Consider the following 20,306-nt stretch of genomic DNA (forward strand, 5'->3'; position numbering starts at 1 on the left):
CAAAATTCACGTTACATATAACATCACACAACATTGAAACTTGTTTCTTCAAGAGAGAAACGTGGGCAGCATATCCATATCATTACAGAACCATGATTTTGAGCATTGGTATAGCAGATGCCACTGAAAGCCTTAGAGTGAGAAAAGATGATACAGTTACGGTGCTGGATAAACCCGGTCGGAAGGAGCGCAAAGAGAGGACTACAATAATAAAAGAAGATTTTAAATCTACTACCCCCTCTCTTTGCGCTCCTTCCGACTGGGTTTATCCAGCACCGTAACCTACTTCCTCTCCTGAGGCACCCGGCTGGAGCTGCATTGATCTCCCTAAACAACGCACGGCTGGTGCTCCCCTACGACCGTCATTACTATTACCTGAAGATGATACAGTTGGCTGCATGTGGGCTCAGCTCCGCTAAGTGGCTGCAGATTTAAAAAAATGTTTAGGAAAGCGTGTAGATCAAATTTAATAAAATCTCATTAACATCCACGATTGCTTGGAGACTAGCTGTTGTTGGTAAGTCTGGTCTTTTTAAGGTATGTCCTGTTTCATTGTAGAGTTTAGATGTTACAAAACAGCAAATTAAGTTTTACCAAACCTATTTCACGATTCTACATCTTGGCCATTTTGCATTTTGTAAAACACGGAAGCATGTACCAGTTGTTCCCCAAATTACATATTTTGAAGAAGCGCAAAAACATGAAAACAACAACATGATGACAAACACATAAAAAACTTTTAACAAAGATGTCAGGCCTTGGTGTAAAGATTATATAAACATCAGAAAGCTAGGGAGAGCCTATATCTCCTGTAAAGCGGCAGCGTCCACGAGATGAGGCAGTGACCCAGCAAGTTCAACCAAAAAAAATGTGTTTAATGTCCACGAAAAACACTCACAGTGCACAACATGCTGTATCCTCCGGATCGCAGCCGGGAAGCAATATAAACAGTTCGTGGCCAGTTGCCACGAGCGACCGCACTGCCTGGGTATGCAAGGGGTGCCCGACCTTGGCTCAGCTTGGCCCTGTGTTGCCTCACACAGGGAGCTCTGCAGACCACTGCTCTGTCTCTGTGCAAGTCGGAACTGACACACCCAAACCCTTTCTACAGGGTTTTTTCCTTTCTCCAATCTGTGGCCATAGGCCACTTATAAGACCTGGGCTGGAGGAAATGGACTGGACCCCACTATCTTCCTGCAGTCCGTTTAAAAAATAAAAGCCCATACCGGATTTTCCTGAATAAACTCCTTGGTCCAAATAACTTGACCAGGCTCAAACTCACTTTTATTTTGCACTGTGAGTCACAGGCACACTGCTGTGATGACAGGGCACTCCAGCGGATCTAATACGCTTCTGAGCTCATTCTGGGGGACACATAGCGACCCACACATATGACTCCGGTCGCTGCCTTACATTCCATAGAATTAGATATGAAAACATGGTAAAAAATTAACTCATAACAAGTTTTATGCAAAAAAGTATCAAGAAAATTATTTTTATTTAAATACAAAGTAGAGCAAAAAACAGGGGAGTGCATATAATAAACACCATGTAGAAAATACAAAATAGATAAAAAAAACAGGTAGATAATGATGCAACTATGGTGTGACTAGGCAGATAAAATTAATCAAGTCAGGGAACATAAAATGGCGGTACAAAAGTACATCAAAAATAGCCAATAGTTCCACTGAAATGGGTAGAAATAGTTAATCCAAAAAAGAGAGAGGCATTATGTGATATGATTGTAAAGAAAAGGAGGAGGGGAAAGGAGACACTGAAGTGAAGGCAGCTCCTATGTAAACAAAGGAAACAGGCAGAGTCTATCACAATAGTGTGAAACACTTCAGAAAAAGTCTACTAGCCCCAAGTTATCCATACAAATCAGGTCAATCATCATTTAAGTCACATAGAGATTTACAAAACTATAAGGAGAAAACCAAGATCATACTCATAGTGTAATGTCCGCCAGTCACGCCGAGGCCCCGACGTACGTTTCGCTGTAACGCTTCCTTGGGGGGCAGTGTGTTTCAGTGCCAAGTCATAGCTTTAAATATCCCTCCCAGATAAAATGGTCCAATCCCCAGGCTTCCAGGGTGAAGCTAGTAACGCGCCACGTCCAGTCAGCGCATGGATACGAAAAACCCAGCCCCACTACGTCACTTCCGGCATCAGGAATGTCGCGTGTCGGGAACAAAGGTTGCGGTGACATGAAAAAAAAATTATGTCTGAACATATATAATATAATATTTTAATTTTTGTAATAATTATTGTTTAGCATCCACTTGAACTGTATTATTCACAGAGTCCCAGCCATTAAAGGGAACCTGTCCCCATGAAAATGTAGTTCAATCTTCAGTCACCATGAAGTACAGTATAGCAGAGATAGCTGTGCACACATTTAATCCTCTGCTCTTTTTGGGATTTGCAGTCCGGAGAGTGGCCATATCACTGACTGTAGACTCAGAGAGAAAGCTGTCAGTCACTGATCGGACCACCCACTGGGCCAAAAATCACTGACAGAACAGAGGATTAAATGATTAAAACATAAGGTGTAGCAAAACTTTATATCAATCTACTCAACTCCCCCTGCTCTATAACATGGTGCCTGCAAATTGGAATGTAATTTCATGGTGACAGGTTTCCTTTAAATTAAAAAAAAAAATAATAATCATTCATACAGTATATTACGAAAGCTATAATTTGTACTTATGCTTTACAGTGACAGTGGTAAATATGAACAGTAGATAAAATAAAGAAATAATTATCTGATAAGGGCACAACGCTAATTGTCTTTTTCCATCTTCCGCTTTGTCTCAGGTCCTCAGGAGCTTGCCAGTTTTTCACAAGTATTTCCAGCACAACTAGCTCTTGGCTTGACAGACTGGCACCTCTGGTTGTCCGTTTGGTGGAGACCTGCACACAGCCGCTTTACACGTATCCAGAGGGTGACTTGCTGTGTGCTGACATTTCATCTTTACATGACAGCTTGTTCCCTGTGGTATGGAGCTGCTGGAGTCCAAGGAGAGAGGTCTGTATTATTATATACATCGCTAGATAAAATTTAAAGGGTTTATGAGATTACAACAAAGATTCTGCTTCTCTTCCTGAGAAATAACATCACTCCTCTTTATGACTGGTCTCGTATCGCAGCTTAGCCTATTTTGCTTTATTGGGGTTGTTCTGCAATACCAGCCATGGCCTGTGGACAAGGGTGGTGCTGTGAGAGTGTTTTGATCTCTTGCAGTAGAACTTGTTTTATCTTCCCGCTTTTTAGCTTACCTCTAGGATTCCAGTCTCTGGTTACTTGGCAAAGTGTTTGTGTTGGGATCGTCACATCTCTTCTAGTTCTTCCAGTGCAGATTCTGTTCTCATTCATTTTCAGAGAAACACGTAGTTTGGTAAGAAAAATATCAACATAACATATGATTATGCAAGATTATTCTGGCGCCTACTAATGTGTAAATTTACTTTTCTTTAGGTATTTGTAGAAGATTTGGTTACTTCTACCTCCACCACAGAGGAGGAAATGCAAACAGATTCGTCATCAATATTATCCATTCCTGGAAGAGCTGATTCTTTGGCAGACGTCAGTTCTCTCAGTTGTGTAGGTGACATCCTTACACAAGAGACCAGATACCCATAATACTGTATATCATGCAGCCATATGTGTAATGTAGAGATCGATCTAATAATAAACCTTTTCATTTAGAGGTCCATAACAAGCAGCAAATTTAACTTTGACCTTGGTAAGGATGAATTCTGGCAATTAGAGAGGTGAGCCTTGGTTTCTTAGTAGATAACTGGTTAAAGTTTGGCATCTATCAATCTTGTTCTGTCAGCTATAGAGTTGCATTTTTAACATAAAATGTTCTTTTTGCCACTCCATCTGTGCACAGCATGATGTGAGGGAGAGACCGTAAAGGAGTTGTCAACTACTAGGACAACCCCTTTCCATACTCCGAACTTGGCCCGGATAAAATAAAAAAGCTTATACCCACCTCTCGTGCCGGCGCTGTTACCACGATGTCGGCACTCTCGGTCTTGGGACTCTCATGCGGTTGCATTACACGTGATGCCAGGTGCCCAGTCAGCACTGACGTCACTGTCGCCGCCTTTGGACAAATAGAACATGAAGAGGAAGTCAGAGATCAGCTGCAGCCCGGACTTCCTCTTCACATTGAATTTGTCCGAAGGCAGGGACAGTGATGCCAATGCTGATTGGGCATCAGGGTCACGTGTCACAACAACCGCACGGGACCCACAGGGAGAACAAGTGCCGACATTGTGGGAACGGCGCTGGCACAAGAAGTGAGTATAAGTTTTTTTTATTTTATGGAGGCCAAGTGTGGGCTATGAGAGGAAGTTGTTCAAGTAGTGGACAACTTCTTTAATTCCAGTGATGTGTCACTTACTTTACTGGGTGCTGCAGTTTTGATTAAAAACAGTTTGGTTTTTTTGTATCTCCTCTTTAAACCCCCTCAGTGGGCAGGGTGTCCGGTAGTCCTCACCTCAATATGGCTTAGTGCCTCAACCCAAATCTTGCTGGGAGTTGTAGTGGGATACAGGAGCGTCTGCTTCTTCTGCCAGCTGTCAACTCGGGTAACCCTTGTCCATGCTTCCTACACACAAGATGCGGTTGGAACAATTATCAGATTTATTTATAGAGAAGGATAAATGGAAAGTCCCCATACTGAAAGGAGAATAGCAAGTAACAGCAAAATAAATAGTATTACATAATCTACAAATACAGATACAAGATGGGGCTTTGCAGAAAACCTGAATTTTAAAATTCTGACCAGTGTCACTTTATGTGGTAATAACTCTGGAACGCTTCAACAGATCCCAGTGATTTTGAGAATGTTGTTTCGTGACATATTGTACTTTATGTTAGTAGTGAATTTTGGTTGATATGATTTGTGTAGATTTATGAAAATATCTAACATTTGATAACAAATTAGTAAATTTTGCAATTTTCAAACTTTAAATTTTTGTGCCCTTAAATCAGTTATACTTCACAAAATAATTAATAAATAACATTTCTCATATACAGTATCTACTTTACATCTGCATCACTTTTTAAATATAATTTACCAAACCTGTTTCTATAATGACCTATTCAGATTTAAATGGATTTTGAGAGGCCTAAATATTGAAGACTACACAAAAATGATACCATTTTAAAAAACTGCACTCCTCAAAAACTTCAAAGCTGCTGACATTTTTTTATCCCTTTAGCTGCTACACAGGAATGAAAAAGAAAAATTATAATAAATTTAAAATCTTGCATTAGCTCCAATTTTTTCATTTTTGCAAGAGGAAACAGGAAAAAGTGGACCCTACAGTTTATTACCCATGTTCTTATGAATGCTGCGATACCCCAAGTGTAGTCAAAAAGTTCTGTCTGGACAAACGTCAGGGTTCGGAAAGGAATGAGCAATACTTGAATTTTGGAACACAAATTTGGATGAAAGAAATGCCACCATGTCGCATTTGCAGGGCCCCTAAGATGCCTAAACAGCAGAAAACACCCACAAGTGATACCATTTTGGAAACTACACCACTCAAGAATTGTATTCAGGGGTATAGTGAGCATTTTGAACTCACAGGAACTACACAAAATTTTATAACATTAGGTCATCATACTGAAAAAGTTCATTTTTTTCACAATCATCTTGTTTTAATCTCAAATTTCTCACTATAACAAGAGGTAATGTGGCGCCCTGCGTCTTTACCGCCACAAAAGGGTTAAATATGTACTGTTTTGTATGTGTTTTGTGAGCAATGGGAGTTATGCTTTCTATGCTAGAGACCACAACACACACACAATTTACCTCCCTCCCTCACTTGTTTGAAGCTTAGAGCTTTGCAGACATACCCTAACTGGGAGGGAGGAGGAGTCGAGAGCTGTTGTTTGAGTGAAGAAGGAGGAAGAACGTCTTGGAAGCCATGTTTAGACATATGCTCGATCCAGGAGTACAGCTAAAGAAGCATCAGGGAGCCAGCCCCTAGACCATCCATGCTTTCAGAGCTGGGTGGTAAGCTGAGAGACTGCGTGGGATTATACAACCAGCAGTAAAGTGTTTTCCCTTGGAAATACTGCAAAAACCTATGATCAGTGAAGGATACTGCAAGTGGGAACTTGAGCTGCTTCACAAAGGATTCAAGCTGCAAGTTGCTGAAGGAGAAATACACAGTGAGTAGAGGCAATATTGGAAGTTCTAAACTCCGGGAAGCCTTTGTCCCACAAGGGATTAGAATAGCAGGAAGCTTACACTGAGTCACGGCAGAGGAAGGATAACTCCCATTATCCAAAGCAGACTGTAACCTGGCGAGAGTTGTAATATCTCCTTTGAACTGCACCTGAACTACAGTAAATGATAAAGTGACTTTCCTTGTCTCCTGCCTGATTACTCTGTGCCTTCTACTTCCATCACAAACTCTGGGGATTAGCCCTGGTTGGAGAGGGTTTAACATCTGCACTGCCAACTCCATCTACTCCCCCCAGGGTTCATCTGCAGTGCCGACTATACTACAGTCGAACACTCCAACTGGCGTCACGAATCACTACATAAACTTTATCCCCATTCAATTCTACCCCTTTTACATGACCGCCTGAGGCCACGGACCGGGTCACTGCCACTTTGGCATTTCCTATTGAAGTTAACGGGCCCTGTTCCGAGTATCCCACGGCCTCTGGGGCGCATCAGTGACACTTAAAAGTGGATACCACAGTTTATTACCCACATTTTTATGAGCACATCAATACCCCACATGTAGTGAAAAAGTTCTGTTTGGACGACAGCTGGGCTTGGCATAGAATGGACACAATTTGAATTTTGGAACATACAGTAAATTTGGCTCTATTTGGAATAGATTGTCATATTTGCAAAGAATGTGTGGTTCAAGAACAACAGAAATTCCCACATAAATGTCTTTTTTTTGCAAATTATACCGTCTAATGTATTTATCTAGGGAGGTAGTGAGTAGTTTGATACCATTTTTATGGAGATGAATCTAATCAAGTTTGAAAAATCACAATTAACATTTTCAAAAATTTTACATTTTTTCCCGTCAATTTTCTGAATCTTTCTGTAACTTCTGAGGAAAACACTTCAAATTTTATTGGAATAGTTTTTGTAGTAATGGGTGTACACGTGGCACCCTTGGTGAAGAAACTATGTCATTAGTTCCCATATGAATTCACCTGTGCTGCCAAGTGTCTGGGGGCAGTTTGTTGGATTAGTTTGGCGGTCCCTACCTTTTGTAAATAATAAAGGTGGATGTGTAGCCTGTTGTGTTCTAGCGCATTTTGAATAATTTTATACCATATTTGGCACACTTGGAGGGGATAAATTGGCGCACAGGCACACTCCCAACTAATATTACTTAAACTACAAATGGCTTCAGCAATTTAAACAATACAGTTCAATGTTGGGGCCCAGTTGTCACGGATGTTGGTGTTTTCAGGAACCGTTGGTGCACTTAATAATATGAGAACAAAATTCCCTCCACTGCTGGTCCTATTATAAACTCCTCGGGCGTTGAACCACAAATTCCAGTAAAGTTCCCTGATGGATAGGCCCACAAGTTGCAGCAATGCTCCCTTAGGGATAGAACCACAAGTCCCAGCAGTAGCTACACACTCTTTGATGTAGCAGATCTGTAGTCAAACAGGATTCCAACAACAAACAGAAAAAAGGTTTTTAGTAAACTACAGATACTGCCAGGTTGACGCTATTAAACTGATGAGAATGATACCTGGGTTGGTGAAATCCATCTTGTGGTTGTTGTTTAATCTGTATTTATAGTTTTCAGTTAATGAGATTCTCATGTTCCGGGGCAGCCTGTGGGGGGCTTTATGTGGTGTTCTGATTAGGTATTCATCTGTATGGGCTTATGACAGGTCACTGATCCTTCAGTGATCTGCCTCCTAATTTACGTACTGCATAGAATATTGTGTGATACAAAAAATAAATAATCATCAAAATAGCGCTGGCGACCGAGCCAGTGCTGTAGCATAATGAAATGGCTATTATTCATATATTCATTTAGGATTTACTCATATAGTATTATGGGTAGTGTTGAGCATTCCGATACCGCAAGTATCGGGTATCGGCCGATACTTGCTGTATCGGAATTCCGATACCGACTTCCGATATTTTTTCAATATCGGAATTCGGCATCGGAATCGGAAGTTCAAAGTTGATTGACAGACTGACATCATCATGATGCGCGGTGTGTGCGCATCATGATGCGCCGTCATTTCGGGCCTTCCGGGGGTCTCTGCCGGCCTGCCGGGGGGCTGTGCCGGCCTGCCGGGGGGCTGTGTGGACTGCCCGGGGTCTGTACCGGCCTGCCGGGGGGCTGTGCACCCTGTGGGGGTCTGTACCGGCCTGCCGGGGGGCTGTGCCGGCCTGCCGGTGGTCTGTGCACCCTGTGGGGGTCTGTACCGGCCTGCCGGGGGGCTGTGCCGGCCTGCCGGTGGTCTGTGCACCCTGTGGGGGTCTGTACCGGCCTGCCGGGGGGCTGTGCCGGCCTGCCGGGGGGCTGTGCTGATGTCCGGGGGTCTGTGCAAGCATCGTCCGATGGGACTACAAGTCCCATCTGGCGATGCCTGCTACCATGACAGTGATTGACACATTAGCCAATGATGGGACAGTAGTAGTCCCATCATCCGGCTAATGTGTTAAATGTTAAAAAAAAAAAATTCTACATACATACTACATGCTACATACATGCTACATATATACTACATACATGCTACATACATACTGCATGCTACATACATACTACATACATACTACATGCATGCTACATACATACTACATGCATGCTACATGCATGCTACATACATGCTACATACATACTACATACATACTACATACTACATATATACTACATGCATGCTACATACATACTACATGCTACATACATACCACATACATACTACATACATGCTACATACTACATACATACTACATACATACTACATGCATGCTACATGCATGCTACATGCATGCTACATGCATGCTACATACATACTACATGCATGCTACATGCATGCTACATGCATACTACATGCTACATACATACCACATACATACTACATACATACTACATACTACATATATACTACATGCATGCTACATACATACTACATGCTACATACATACCACATACATACTACATACATGCTACATACTACATACATACTACATACATACTACATACATACTACATGCATGCTACATACACACTACATACATACTACATGCATGCTACATACATACTACATGCATGCTACATACATACTACATGCTACATACATACTACATACATACTACATACTACATATATACTACATGCATGCTACATACATACTACATGCTACATACATACCACATACATACTACATACATGCTACATACTACATACATACTACATACATACTACATACATACTACATGCATGCTACATACATACTACATACATACTACATACATACTACATACATACTACATGCATGCTACATACATACTACATGCATGCTACATACATACTACATGCTACATACATACCACATACATACTACATACATACTACATGCTACATACATACTACATATATACTACATGCATGCTACATACATACTACATGCTACATACATACTACATATATACTACATACATGCTACATACTACATACATACTACATACATACTACATACATACTACATGCATGCTACATACATACTACATACATGCTACATACATACTACATACATACCACATACATACTACATGCTACATACATACCACATACATACTACATACATACTACATGCTACATACATACCACATATATACTACATACATACAATACATTCATACAATACATACATAGACATACAGTACATATAACATAGAGTAACATACTTACCAATACTTGTCACATTGTTCCCCGAAGCCATTGTCTTTTCCGGAATAAATATTAACATAACAAACCACAAAAATACTCACCCACGATCCGAAGCAGTTCTCTACCCAAGATCGTCGTGGGACACACTCGTGGACTGCTTTGGATCGTGGGTGAGTATTTTTGTGGTTTGTTATGTTAATATTTATTCCGGAAAAGAATACATGTCTATGTATGTATTGTATGAATGTATTGTATGTATGTAGTATATATGTGGTATGTATGTAGCATGTAGTATGTATGTAGTATGTATGTGGTATGTATGTAGCATGTAGTATGTATGTGGTATGTATGTAGTATGTATGTAGAATGCATGTAATATGTATGTAGCATGTATGTAGTATGTATGTAGTATGTAGCATGTATGTAGTATATATGTAGTATGTATGTAGCATGTAGTATGTATGTAGTATGCATGTAGTATATATGTAGTATGTATGTAGCATGTAGTATGTATGTAGTATGTATGTGGTATGTATGTAGCATGTAGTATGTATGTAGCATGCATGTAGTATGTATGTAGCATGCATGTAGTATGCATGTAGTATGTATGTAGTATGCATGTAGTATGTATGTAGCATGCATGTAGTATGTATGTAGTATGTATGTAGTATGTAGCATGTATGTAGTATGTATGTAGCATGTAGTATGTATGTAGCATGCATGTAGTATATATGTAGTATGTAGTATGTATGTAGTATGTATGTGGTATGTATGTAGCATGTAGTATGTATGTAGCATGCATGTAGTATATATGTAGTATGTATGTAGTATATATGTAGTATGTATGTTGCATGTAGTATTTATGTAGTATGAATGTAGCATGTATGTAGTATGTAGTATGAATGTAGCATGTATGTAGTATGTAGTATGAATGTAGCATGTATGTAGTATGCATGTTGTATGTATGTAGCATGTAATTTTTTTTTTACATTTAACACATTAGCCGGATGATGGGACTACTACTGTCCCATCATTGGCTAATGTGTCAATCACTGTCATGGTAGCAGGCATCGCCCGATGGGACTTGTAGTCCCATCGGACGATGCCTGCACAGACCCCCGAAGCCTGCACAGACCACCGGCAGGCCGGCACAGCCCCCCGGCAGGCTGGCACAGCCCCCCAGCAGGCCGATACAGACCCCCGGAGCCTGCACAGACCACCGGCAGGCCGGCACAGCCCCCCGGCAGGCCGGCACAGCCCCCCGGAGCCTGCACAGCCCCCCGGCAGGCCGGCACAGCCCCCCGGCAGGCCGGCACAGACCACCGGAGCCTGCACAGACCCCCTGGCAGGCCGGCACAGCCCCCCGAAAGGCCCGTACAGACCCCAGAGAGGCTGTACAAGGGCAGGAAAGGGTTTTTCTTATTCCGATACCGGAAGTCCCATAGACTTGAATGGGACTTCCGGTATCGGAATCGGCGATACCGATACTTTTTTTAAAGATCGGCCGATACCATCCGATACGATACTTTGAAGTATCGGACGGTATCGCTCAACTCTAATTATGGGTAAAAAATATATCTTCATCAAAATGGTGCAGGTGCCACCTCGGCACCATTTTTATGGAACCAAATTATTTTTTTCAACCAGCAAAATGGCGGTGGAGCCTGTGTTGTAGCTGCCGCTGGCATCATTTTTATGGAGCAAAACACGGGTATTACATACCTGGTAATGTGTTTTTTCATGACACATAATGGCACCACAAGAGAGGGGATCCACCCAACAAGGACAGGAAACCTTCAAGATAAAAGGGGTGGGGTCGTGGCTATGTAGCGGCGGCGAAAGGACGCACTGAGAGAGAGCTCCTGGAATCCTGAAGTTATCCGTCCAGTGGACCCTCACCACCGCGATTTACCTGCCTGTCTCCGGACCCCCCTGGACTCCGGACACTCCTGGACCCCCATGGGAGAGCGCTGCTGGGCTTTTGTGTGCTGGCGGCAGTAAAAAACTGGGGCGGCCGGCTGGGCCGGCACGAGGCGGCGGCCATCTTTGGAAGCACACGCTCTGCCTGTGAGAGACACAGTGCTGGTCCCCATTGCTGCAGCGCTGATGGGCGGTGAGCACATATCCTGAAAGAACTGTGGAGGACAAGCGGTGAGTGCCCTGAAAGATTGGGCCCCGGGTTCCTCCTCCTCGCTACGTCACCTAGCCTGCCGGTGCTATTACTTTAAGGGCCTGGGTCCCTTCCTCGCTGCTGTCCTTGTGGGGCGCTGTGGTCCCCCCCTCCCTGGGTTATAAAGGCCCTTGTTTGCTGCTCGGAGACGAACATTGTCTCCCTACGTGGCCCTACAGTTCTGTCACCTTTGGGGCTCTGCTGCCACTATATGATAGCCCTGCTACGCCTATAATAGAGGACTCCAGAGTGCACTGTTCTCAATATCCGGCTGTGCCACATTGCTATTAAAATGAGTCGCTCTAAGGGATCAGGAGCGACTGAAAGAGTATGCTAGAATAGATCATTCTGATGTTTCAAGACCCCTTAAGAATAACCCCTCACAGGCTCAGCATAAAAGTCGCTCTTCTGGAGGCGAGTAGGAGAGTGAGCAAGAGGAATTAACCCTTAAACATGCATCTGAAAAACTGATGCAGGCCATCTCCTTAACCAGGACATCTCTGACTGGGAAGATAGAGAACGTGTACACTGAGGTGGGGCGTCTCCGACAAGATATGCAAGCCATGACGGGCCGTATTACGGAGGTGGAGACATGGATATCCCAGGTAGAAGATACCATCACACCTATGGAAGCCAAATTAACGAAAGTGGCAGGCTCTATAAATGCATGGAGGCAAAAAGCAGATGACATGGAGAACAGAATGCGTCGGAATAATATCAAAGTTATTGGGCTCCCGGAACGTTCGGAGTGTCAACACCCGGAGCAATTTCTGGAAGATTGTCTCAAAACCACTCTGGGAGATGAATTCTCCCCAACATTTGCAGTGGAGCGGGCCCACAGAGTCCCCACTAGGCCTCTTCCTCCTGGAGCCCCACCTAGACCTTTTCTGGCATGTCTCCTTAACTGCAGGGACAGGGATGTGGCTCTGCGTTTGGCATGGCAAAAAAGCCCCATCAAGTTCAACAACGCCACAATCTCGATTTTCCCAGACTTCTCCATGGAACTTCAGAAACAACGTGCACAGTTCATGGAGGTCAAAAAGAGTCTCCGGGAGAGGAATGTTATGTACTCGATGATTTATCCGGCCCGGCTTCGAGTGGTCCATGAGGGTTCCACCTTGTTTTTTACGGATCCAGTGGAGGCGACTGAGTGGCTACGGTCCCACAAAGGGTCTGCTGCAAAGGAATCCTAGTGCATATATTGCTAGCCAGTACCTTTGCATTAATGGTCTGATTGGAGCTCTATCCGCAAGCGTCCAATTACCAACAATACTGGACACTGTGCTCAGTGATGGTATCCCCTTGTTTGCTTAATGACGGGAGTATAAGACTTTGCTCCCATATTGTTTGTTGTTTATTTACTTTGTTTTTTCTCTATATTGGTTTTATATGTTTTTTAGGTAAGATTCGCAGCCAACGACAATTTTCATCTTTAGGTGATGTCTCTAAATTTTACCTGGGTAATGATATGCCCCATATTCAGCGGAGTAAAACATGGGGTCTGAGTTGATATGTATGACATGGAATGTGAGGGGTATAAAAACTCCCCAGAAAAAGATTAAGGTTTTCTCGCAGGTCAGACATTATCACCCTCACATTGTGACCTTGGTGGAGACGCACCTGATCAGGGATACAGTTCGGTGCGTGCAGAAACCTTGGATACAATGGTCTGTTCATGCATTCCACACTAGCTACTCGAGAGGGGTTTCACTGTTGGTACATAGAGACGTTAGATGGGAAGCCAGGGAGACTCGGAGGGATCCTGAAGGTCGCTTTGTTTTTGTGCATGCACTGATAAATACCAGGGAACATGTAATCCTATGTGTCTATAACCCCCCTCTAGCTAGTATGTCCCTTCTTCAGAAGGCAATGAGTTTTGCCCTGGATTATCCAGATGCGGATGTTATTTGTATGGGAGATTTCAATATGGTTATGAACAACTGCCTTGATAAATTGAGATTGGATGATGGAATGACTGGGGGGGCCTCTTCGCTGGCTACAACTTCGCTGTCACTGTATATGGAAGAGGGCGGGTGGCTGGATTTGTGGAGGATGCGTCACCCTGAGTTAAGAGAATATACCTGTCACTCGTCCACTAAACGCTCTCTGTCGCACATAGATTACATATTTGGTTCCAGCGGTCTGGTGATGTGGGTGGATAACATAGAGCATGGCACTAGGGGGATCTCAGATCATAGCCCAGTCATTCTTAAACTTAAATATGGACAATTAAACAATGGGATAGTTTGGAAGTTGAATCCTTTCTGGTTAAAGTTAAGTGTCCCCTGATAGAACGATCGATCAGTTGCATTGTTTCATCGCGTCTCATTCGGAACCTCAAGATATTAATTTATTTTGGGATGCCCTTAAGGCATATTTGAGGGGTTGTCTGTCCTCCACGATCTCTTATATTAAGCGGGTAACCTCAAGGGAGGATGAGGAAATGGAGCGACGATTGAAAGACTCAGAGGCTACATATATATCTAACCAAACTAGTGGCAATAGGATTGAGTGGTTGGCTGCCCAGAGGATATACGCCCAGCATTTAGACACCAAATCTAAGCGTAAACTATTTTTCACCCGTCAATCTTATTTCGAACTGGCAAACCAGGCAAGTGAGTTTTTGGCCTATTTGGTACGCCAACACAATACCTCCAATACAATACTGCAGATTCGTAAGGCGGATGGTTTACTGGTGTCTTCGACCGAGGAGATACTTGGTTGTTTTTATGACTACTGCACGTCATTATATGAATCTTAATGACGGAGCCAATTTGCAGCTTAATGACCAAGCCAATTTTTACAATTCTGACCACTGTCACTTTATGAGGTTATAACTCTGGAATGCTTTACCGGATCCCACTGATTCTGAGACTGTTTTTTGTGACATATTTTACTTCATGTTAGTGGTAAAATTTCTTCGATATGGCGAAAATTTTAAAAATTTTGCAATTTTCAAACTTTTAATTTTTATACCCTTAAATAAGAGAGATGTCACACAAAATACTTAATAAATAACATTTCCCACATGTCTACTTTACATTAGCATAATTTTGGAACCATTTTTTTTTGTTAGGAAGTTATAAGGGTTAAAAGCTGACCAGCAATTTCTCATTTTTACAACAAAATTTACAAAACCATTTTTTTAGGGACCACCTCACATTTGAAGTCACTTTGAGGGGTCAATATGACAGAAAATACCCAAACGTGACACCATTCTAAAAACTGCACCCCTCAAGGTGTTCAAAACCACATTCCAGAAGTTTATTAACCCTTTATGTGCTTCACAGGAACTGAAGCAATGTGGAAGGAAAAAATTAACATTTAACTTTTTTTACAAACATTTTATTTCAGAACCAATTTTTTTTTCACAAGTGTAAAAATAGAAAATGAACCATAAAATTTGTTGTGCAATGTCTTCTGAATACGCCAAACTTGTCTAGATGTGTGGTGAGAACTTTGAACCTCCAAGTGCTTCACAGAAATGCATAGCATAGAGCCATGAAAATAAAAAATCATATTTTTCCACAAAAATGATCTTTTCGCCCACAAACATTATTGTGCAATTTGTCCTGAGTACGCCGATACCCCATATGTGGGAGTAAACCACTGTTTGGGCGCATGGCAGAGCTCAGAAGGGAGGAGCGCCGTTTGACTTTTTCAATGCAGAACTGACTGGAATTGAGATTGAATGCCATGTCGCGTTTGGAGAGCCCCTGATGTGCCTAAACAGTGAAAAACCCCTACAAGTGACACCATTCTGGAAACTAGACCCCTTAAGGAACTTATCTAGATGTGTGGTGAGCGCTTTAAACCCCCAAGTGCTTCACAGAAATTTATAACGCAGAGCCGTTAAAATAAAAAAACTTTTTTCCACAAAAATGATGTTTTAACCCCCAAATTTTTACTTTCACGAGGGTAACAGGAGGAATTGGACCGCAAAAGTTGTTGTGCAATTTGTCCTGAGTACGCTGATACCACATATGTGGGGGAACCACTGTTTGGGTGCATGACAGAGCTTGGAAGGGAAAGAGCGCTGTTTTGGAATGTAGACTTTGATGGAATGGTCTACGGGCATCATGTTGTGTTTGCAGAGCCCTTGATGTGCCTAAACAGTAGAAACCCCCCACAAGTGACCCGATTTTGGAAACTTGTCCCCACCATGGAATTTATCTAGATGTGTTGTGAGAACTTTGAACCCCCAAGTATTTCACTAAAGTTTATAATGCAGAGCTGTGAAAATAAAAAAAATATTTTTTTTCCACAAAAATGATTTTTTTAGCCCACAATTTTTTATTTTCAATAGGGTAACAGGAGAAATTAGACTCCAAAAGTTGTTGTCCAACTTGTCCTGAGTACCCTGGTACCCGATATGTTGGGGGGGAACCACTGTTTGAGCACACATCGGGGCTCGAAAGGGAAGTAGTGACGTTTTGGAATGCAGACTTTGATGGTTGCGGGCATCATGTTGTGTTTGCAGAGCCCTTGATGTGCCTAAACAGGAGAAACCCCCCACATGTGACCCCAGTTTGGAAACTAGACCCCCCAAGGAGCTTATCTAGATATGTGGTGAGCATTTTAAACCTGTAAGTGCTTCACAGAAGTTTATAACGCATAGCTGTGAAAATAAAAAATCCTTTTATTTCCACAAAAATGATTTTTTTAGCCTCCAATTTGTTATTTTTTCAAGGGTAACAGGAGAAATTAGACCCCCAAAGTTGTGCAATTTGTCCTGAGTACGCTGGTGCCCCATATGTTGGGGGAAACCACTGTCTGGTCACACGTTGGGGCTCGTAAGGGAGAGAGCACTGTTTAACTTTTTGAACGCAAAATTGGCTGGAATCAATGGTGGCGCCATGTCACGTTTGGAGACCCCCTGATGTTCCTAAACAGTGTAAACCCCTCAATTCTAACTCCAACCCTAACCCCAACACATCTCTAACCCTAATCCCAGCCCTAACCATAACTCTAACCACAAACCTAACCCCAACACACCCCTAAACCTAATCCCAACCCTAACCATAACCCTAGCCGCAACTCAAACCCCAACACACCCCTAATCCTAACCATAACCCTATCCCTAATCCTAACCCTAACCACAACCCTAACCCTAATCCCAACCCTAACCACAAACCTAACCCCAACACACCCCTATCCCTGAAATCTAAAAGTAAACACCGGTGCTCCACCTAATACAAACTAGAGCTGCAGGCGCTGGGACAGCCCTGACGAAGAAGGTCCGTGCACCTTCGAAACGCATAGGCAATTGGTCTCTCCCAGTCTCCGTTCCCCCTGTGTTCAGTTCCCTGCTCAAGGTGATGTCACCCAGACCACACACCCCGACACCTCGGCACTGTCAGCGGTGTCTCTTGGCTGGTGCACGCCACGTGCCTCCACTCCACTGTCCCCACTTGTCCTCTGCCTGGAGTGTAGAGCACTCTCTTTTTGCCGTTGGTGTCTATCGCCAGTATCTACATATTCACTGGCTCCCGCCCCCCTGCTCCAGTGCACAGAATCCTCTGCTGCAGCCACTTCTATGGATATTTTGGTGGATCAGGAATCTCCTTCATAGGATCACCCTACTTACACTGGACCATTCAATCCTTGTAAGGTAGGCAGACGATTCTTTCATCCACTTGTTATACCTCCTTGATCTTTAGTCACTACTTTTGAGATTTTTACAACTCCAGCGCAGTGCTCTTTTGTCCTCCTTCTGTACACCCCTATCCCTAATCCCAACCCTAACCCTAATCCTAACCCTAATCCCAACCCTAACCCTAATCCCAACCCTAACCCTAACTTTAGCCTAACTCTAACCCTAATGTAAAAATGAAAATAAATATATTTTCTTTATTTCATTATTTTCCCCCTAACTATGGGGGTGATAAAGGGGGGTTTATTTACTATTTTTTTTATTTTGATCATTGTGATAGGGTCTATCACAGTGGCAGAAATTAACCAATAGGAAAAATCTTCCTATTGTTGCCGGGTGCCGGCAGGCAGATCTTGTCGAGCACACTACGCATGCGCCCGCCATTTTTTTCCTGGAATAAGATGGCGGCACCCATGGGGGGAAGCACGCAAGTCAAGGAGCACCAGTAGGTATCGGGGGGGATCAGGGACCCTATTTCTCTCTCTTCTGATGTGCGATCACAACAGAGGAGAGGGAAATTAAATGGCACAGCTAACTTTTTTTTCTTTGCGGTTGCCGTTATACTGTTAATAACGGCGATCGCAAAACCGGGGTCAGCAAAAAACAACCCGAATCATGTTCTCTGGGGTCTCAGCTACCCCTGGCAGCTGAGACCCCGGAGAAAATCAGACTCTGGTGGGCGCTATACACTTTTTCCACAGCGTCATTAATTAGCGGCGCTGTGGTTTAAGTACCCTTAACTACTACCATTAAAAGGCATATCGGTGGTTGTTAAGGGGTTAATCTGAATTATCCAGACATATTATTTCAGTGGCCCAGGGACATGAGCTAGAGTTCATGTGAGAATGACTGACCCTTATTGTCATTGAATTAATGTTTAATAGCTGGCATTTGTTGACTTTCTGCTGATTAGCTATTGTATCTGTCATTGTATTGCAGTCCTAGTATTGTTCTATTATCTTTGGGAAACAAAGGCACAATGTTTGAATGTTTGTTAGTATGTTGACCCATTGGTGCTCTGCAATTTGAAGGCCAATCTATGCATGTTGTTTGAACACTCCAGCAGTGAAGGATGGCCTCATTCCACCTTCCCCCAAAACTGTGGTGGAATGCCTAAATGAAAAGTGACCTATAAATGGAGGATCTGCCTGTGTGTAGAGAGTTTACATTATAACATTATGACTCCAACTGAAGAAATACAGAGTTGCCTCATTGACCATCACTGAATCATCAAAGACGTTTAGAGAATCCAGGTTGGGACAATCAAGTCACCTGGCCTCGTTTATCAATGGACTGTCAGCTTTCTAAGCTCTAATACTGGCGAGTCAGCGGAAGGTTGAGACTCTGTATTTTGCACCATCTTGGATATTTACTGAGACTGTTCTGTATGCTATTGTGTGTTGGTGGTTCAATAAATAATTGCCACACTGTTGTACCCTCACCGTGTGTTGTCTGAGTAGTGTTCTGCCCACGGGGAGAGAGCAGGTGTTCAGTGGTATGAGCCCTGGTCCATACAGTCTTTCTAAAGACAGCCGGGAAAATTTCCGCACAGAATTGCAGCATTTTATTTTCCGCAGCATGTCAATTCTTTTTGCGGATCCACAGCTGCGGTTTCCATTCTGGCACATGAAAAAAATTCTCTCTCTCTCGCACAAGGGAAAAAGTTCACAACAAAACTGCACACCAAAAATGCACTAGAATCCGCATCAAATCCGCAGGAAAACCGCAAGCAATCTGCATCAATTCTGCTGGAAAACATCATGCATTTTAGCCTGCGTTTTCTGCCAAGAGATGCGGATTCTCTGCAGAAAAATCTGCAGGCTAATCTGCAATGTGTGCACATACCCTAAATGTGATTTTGAGCAGTTTGAGGGATGCAGTTTTTAGAATAGTGTCAATTTTGGGTATTTTCTGTTATATAGGCCTCCAAAAGTCACTTCCAATGTGATGTGGTCTCTAAAAAAATGGTTTTAAAAATTTTGTTGGAAAAATTAGATCAAGAAGTATCGTTTCTCCTTGTGGAGAGTGACATGTTAAACATTCCGACATGAGGAGACTTAAAGCTGCAGTGCTTCTCTGGGAAATCTGCAAATTGTCTCTTCAGAGAGGAAGAGGACTAGAACCCTAGTGCCACCTATTGGAAGTAGCAATCCTAACAGTCAATGTCGACCCTTTAACGAGCCTTATTACATGACTTAGGATAAAAGCCAAATCAGAATCTCAATTTGCAGACACTGTGTTTCGGGATACTGCCCCTCATCAGTGTAAAGTGTGAGATCTGGTTTGGCTGTGTGAGATGCGTCTGACCGGGATCCAAGGAGAAACTATACTACTTGGATCCCGGTCTAGTGCTCTTCCTCTCTGAAGAGACAATTTGCATATTTCCCAGAGGAGCATTGCGGCTGAAAGTCTCCTCATCTCGGCATGCTTAGCATGTCAATCTCCACAAGGAGAAATTATACTTCTTGGATCCCGGGCAGACGTTCTAGTTCTCTTCCTCTCTGAAGAGACAAGTTGGAAAATGAGAAATTGTTAATCAACTTTTAACCCTTCTAACATCCTGAC

General features: G+C 42.8%; 1 protein-coding gene and 1 long non-coding RNA gene across 3 annotated transcripts in view; one reads left to right on the forward strand and one right to left on the reverse strand.

Annotated features, from left to right (window-relative positions):
* The window catches only part of LOC141099891 (polycystin-1-like), a 64,295-nt gene that overhangs the window by 19,796 nt on the left and 24,193 nt on the right, over positions 1 to 20,306 (forward strand). For both annotated transcript variants that reach the window (XM_073587977.1, XM_073587978.1), the window contains exons 6-9: positions 2,818 to 3,028; positions 3,275 to 3,398; positions 3,479 to 3,604; positions 3,710 to 3,774. In XM_073587977.1, coding sequence (XP_073444078.1) covers positions 2,818 to 3,028; positions 3,275 to 3,398; positions 3,479 to 3,604; positions 3,710 to 3,774 — 526 coding nt within the window. The remainder of the gene's footprint in view (positions 1 to 2,817; positions 3,029 to 3,274; positions 3,399 to 3,478; positions 3,605 to 3,709; positions 3,775 to 20,306) is intronic.
* LOC141099894 (uncharacterized) lies at positions 1,547 to 5,216 on the reverse strand. The gene is made up of 3 exons (XR_012234561.1): positions 4,509 to 5,216; positions 3,280 to 3,362; positions 1,547 to 3,009 (listed from the first exon to the last, which is right to left on the reverse strand). It is a non-coding gene; the product is annotated as an uncharacterized lncRNA (long non-coding RNA).

Source organism: Dendrobates tinctorius, unplaced genomic scaffold (genome assembly GCF_039654945.1).
Source record: "Dendrobates tinctorius isolate UK_male_01 unplaced genomic scaffold, ASM3965494v1 ptg000103l, whole genome shotgun sequence".
Classification (NCBI taxonomy): domain Eukaryota; kingdom Metazoa; phylum Chordata; class Amphibia; order Anura; family Dendrobatidae; genus Dendrobates; species Dendrobates tinctorius.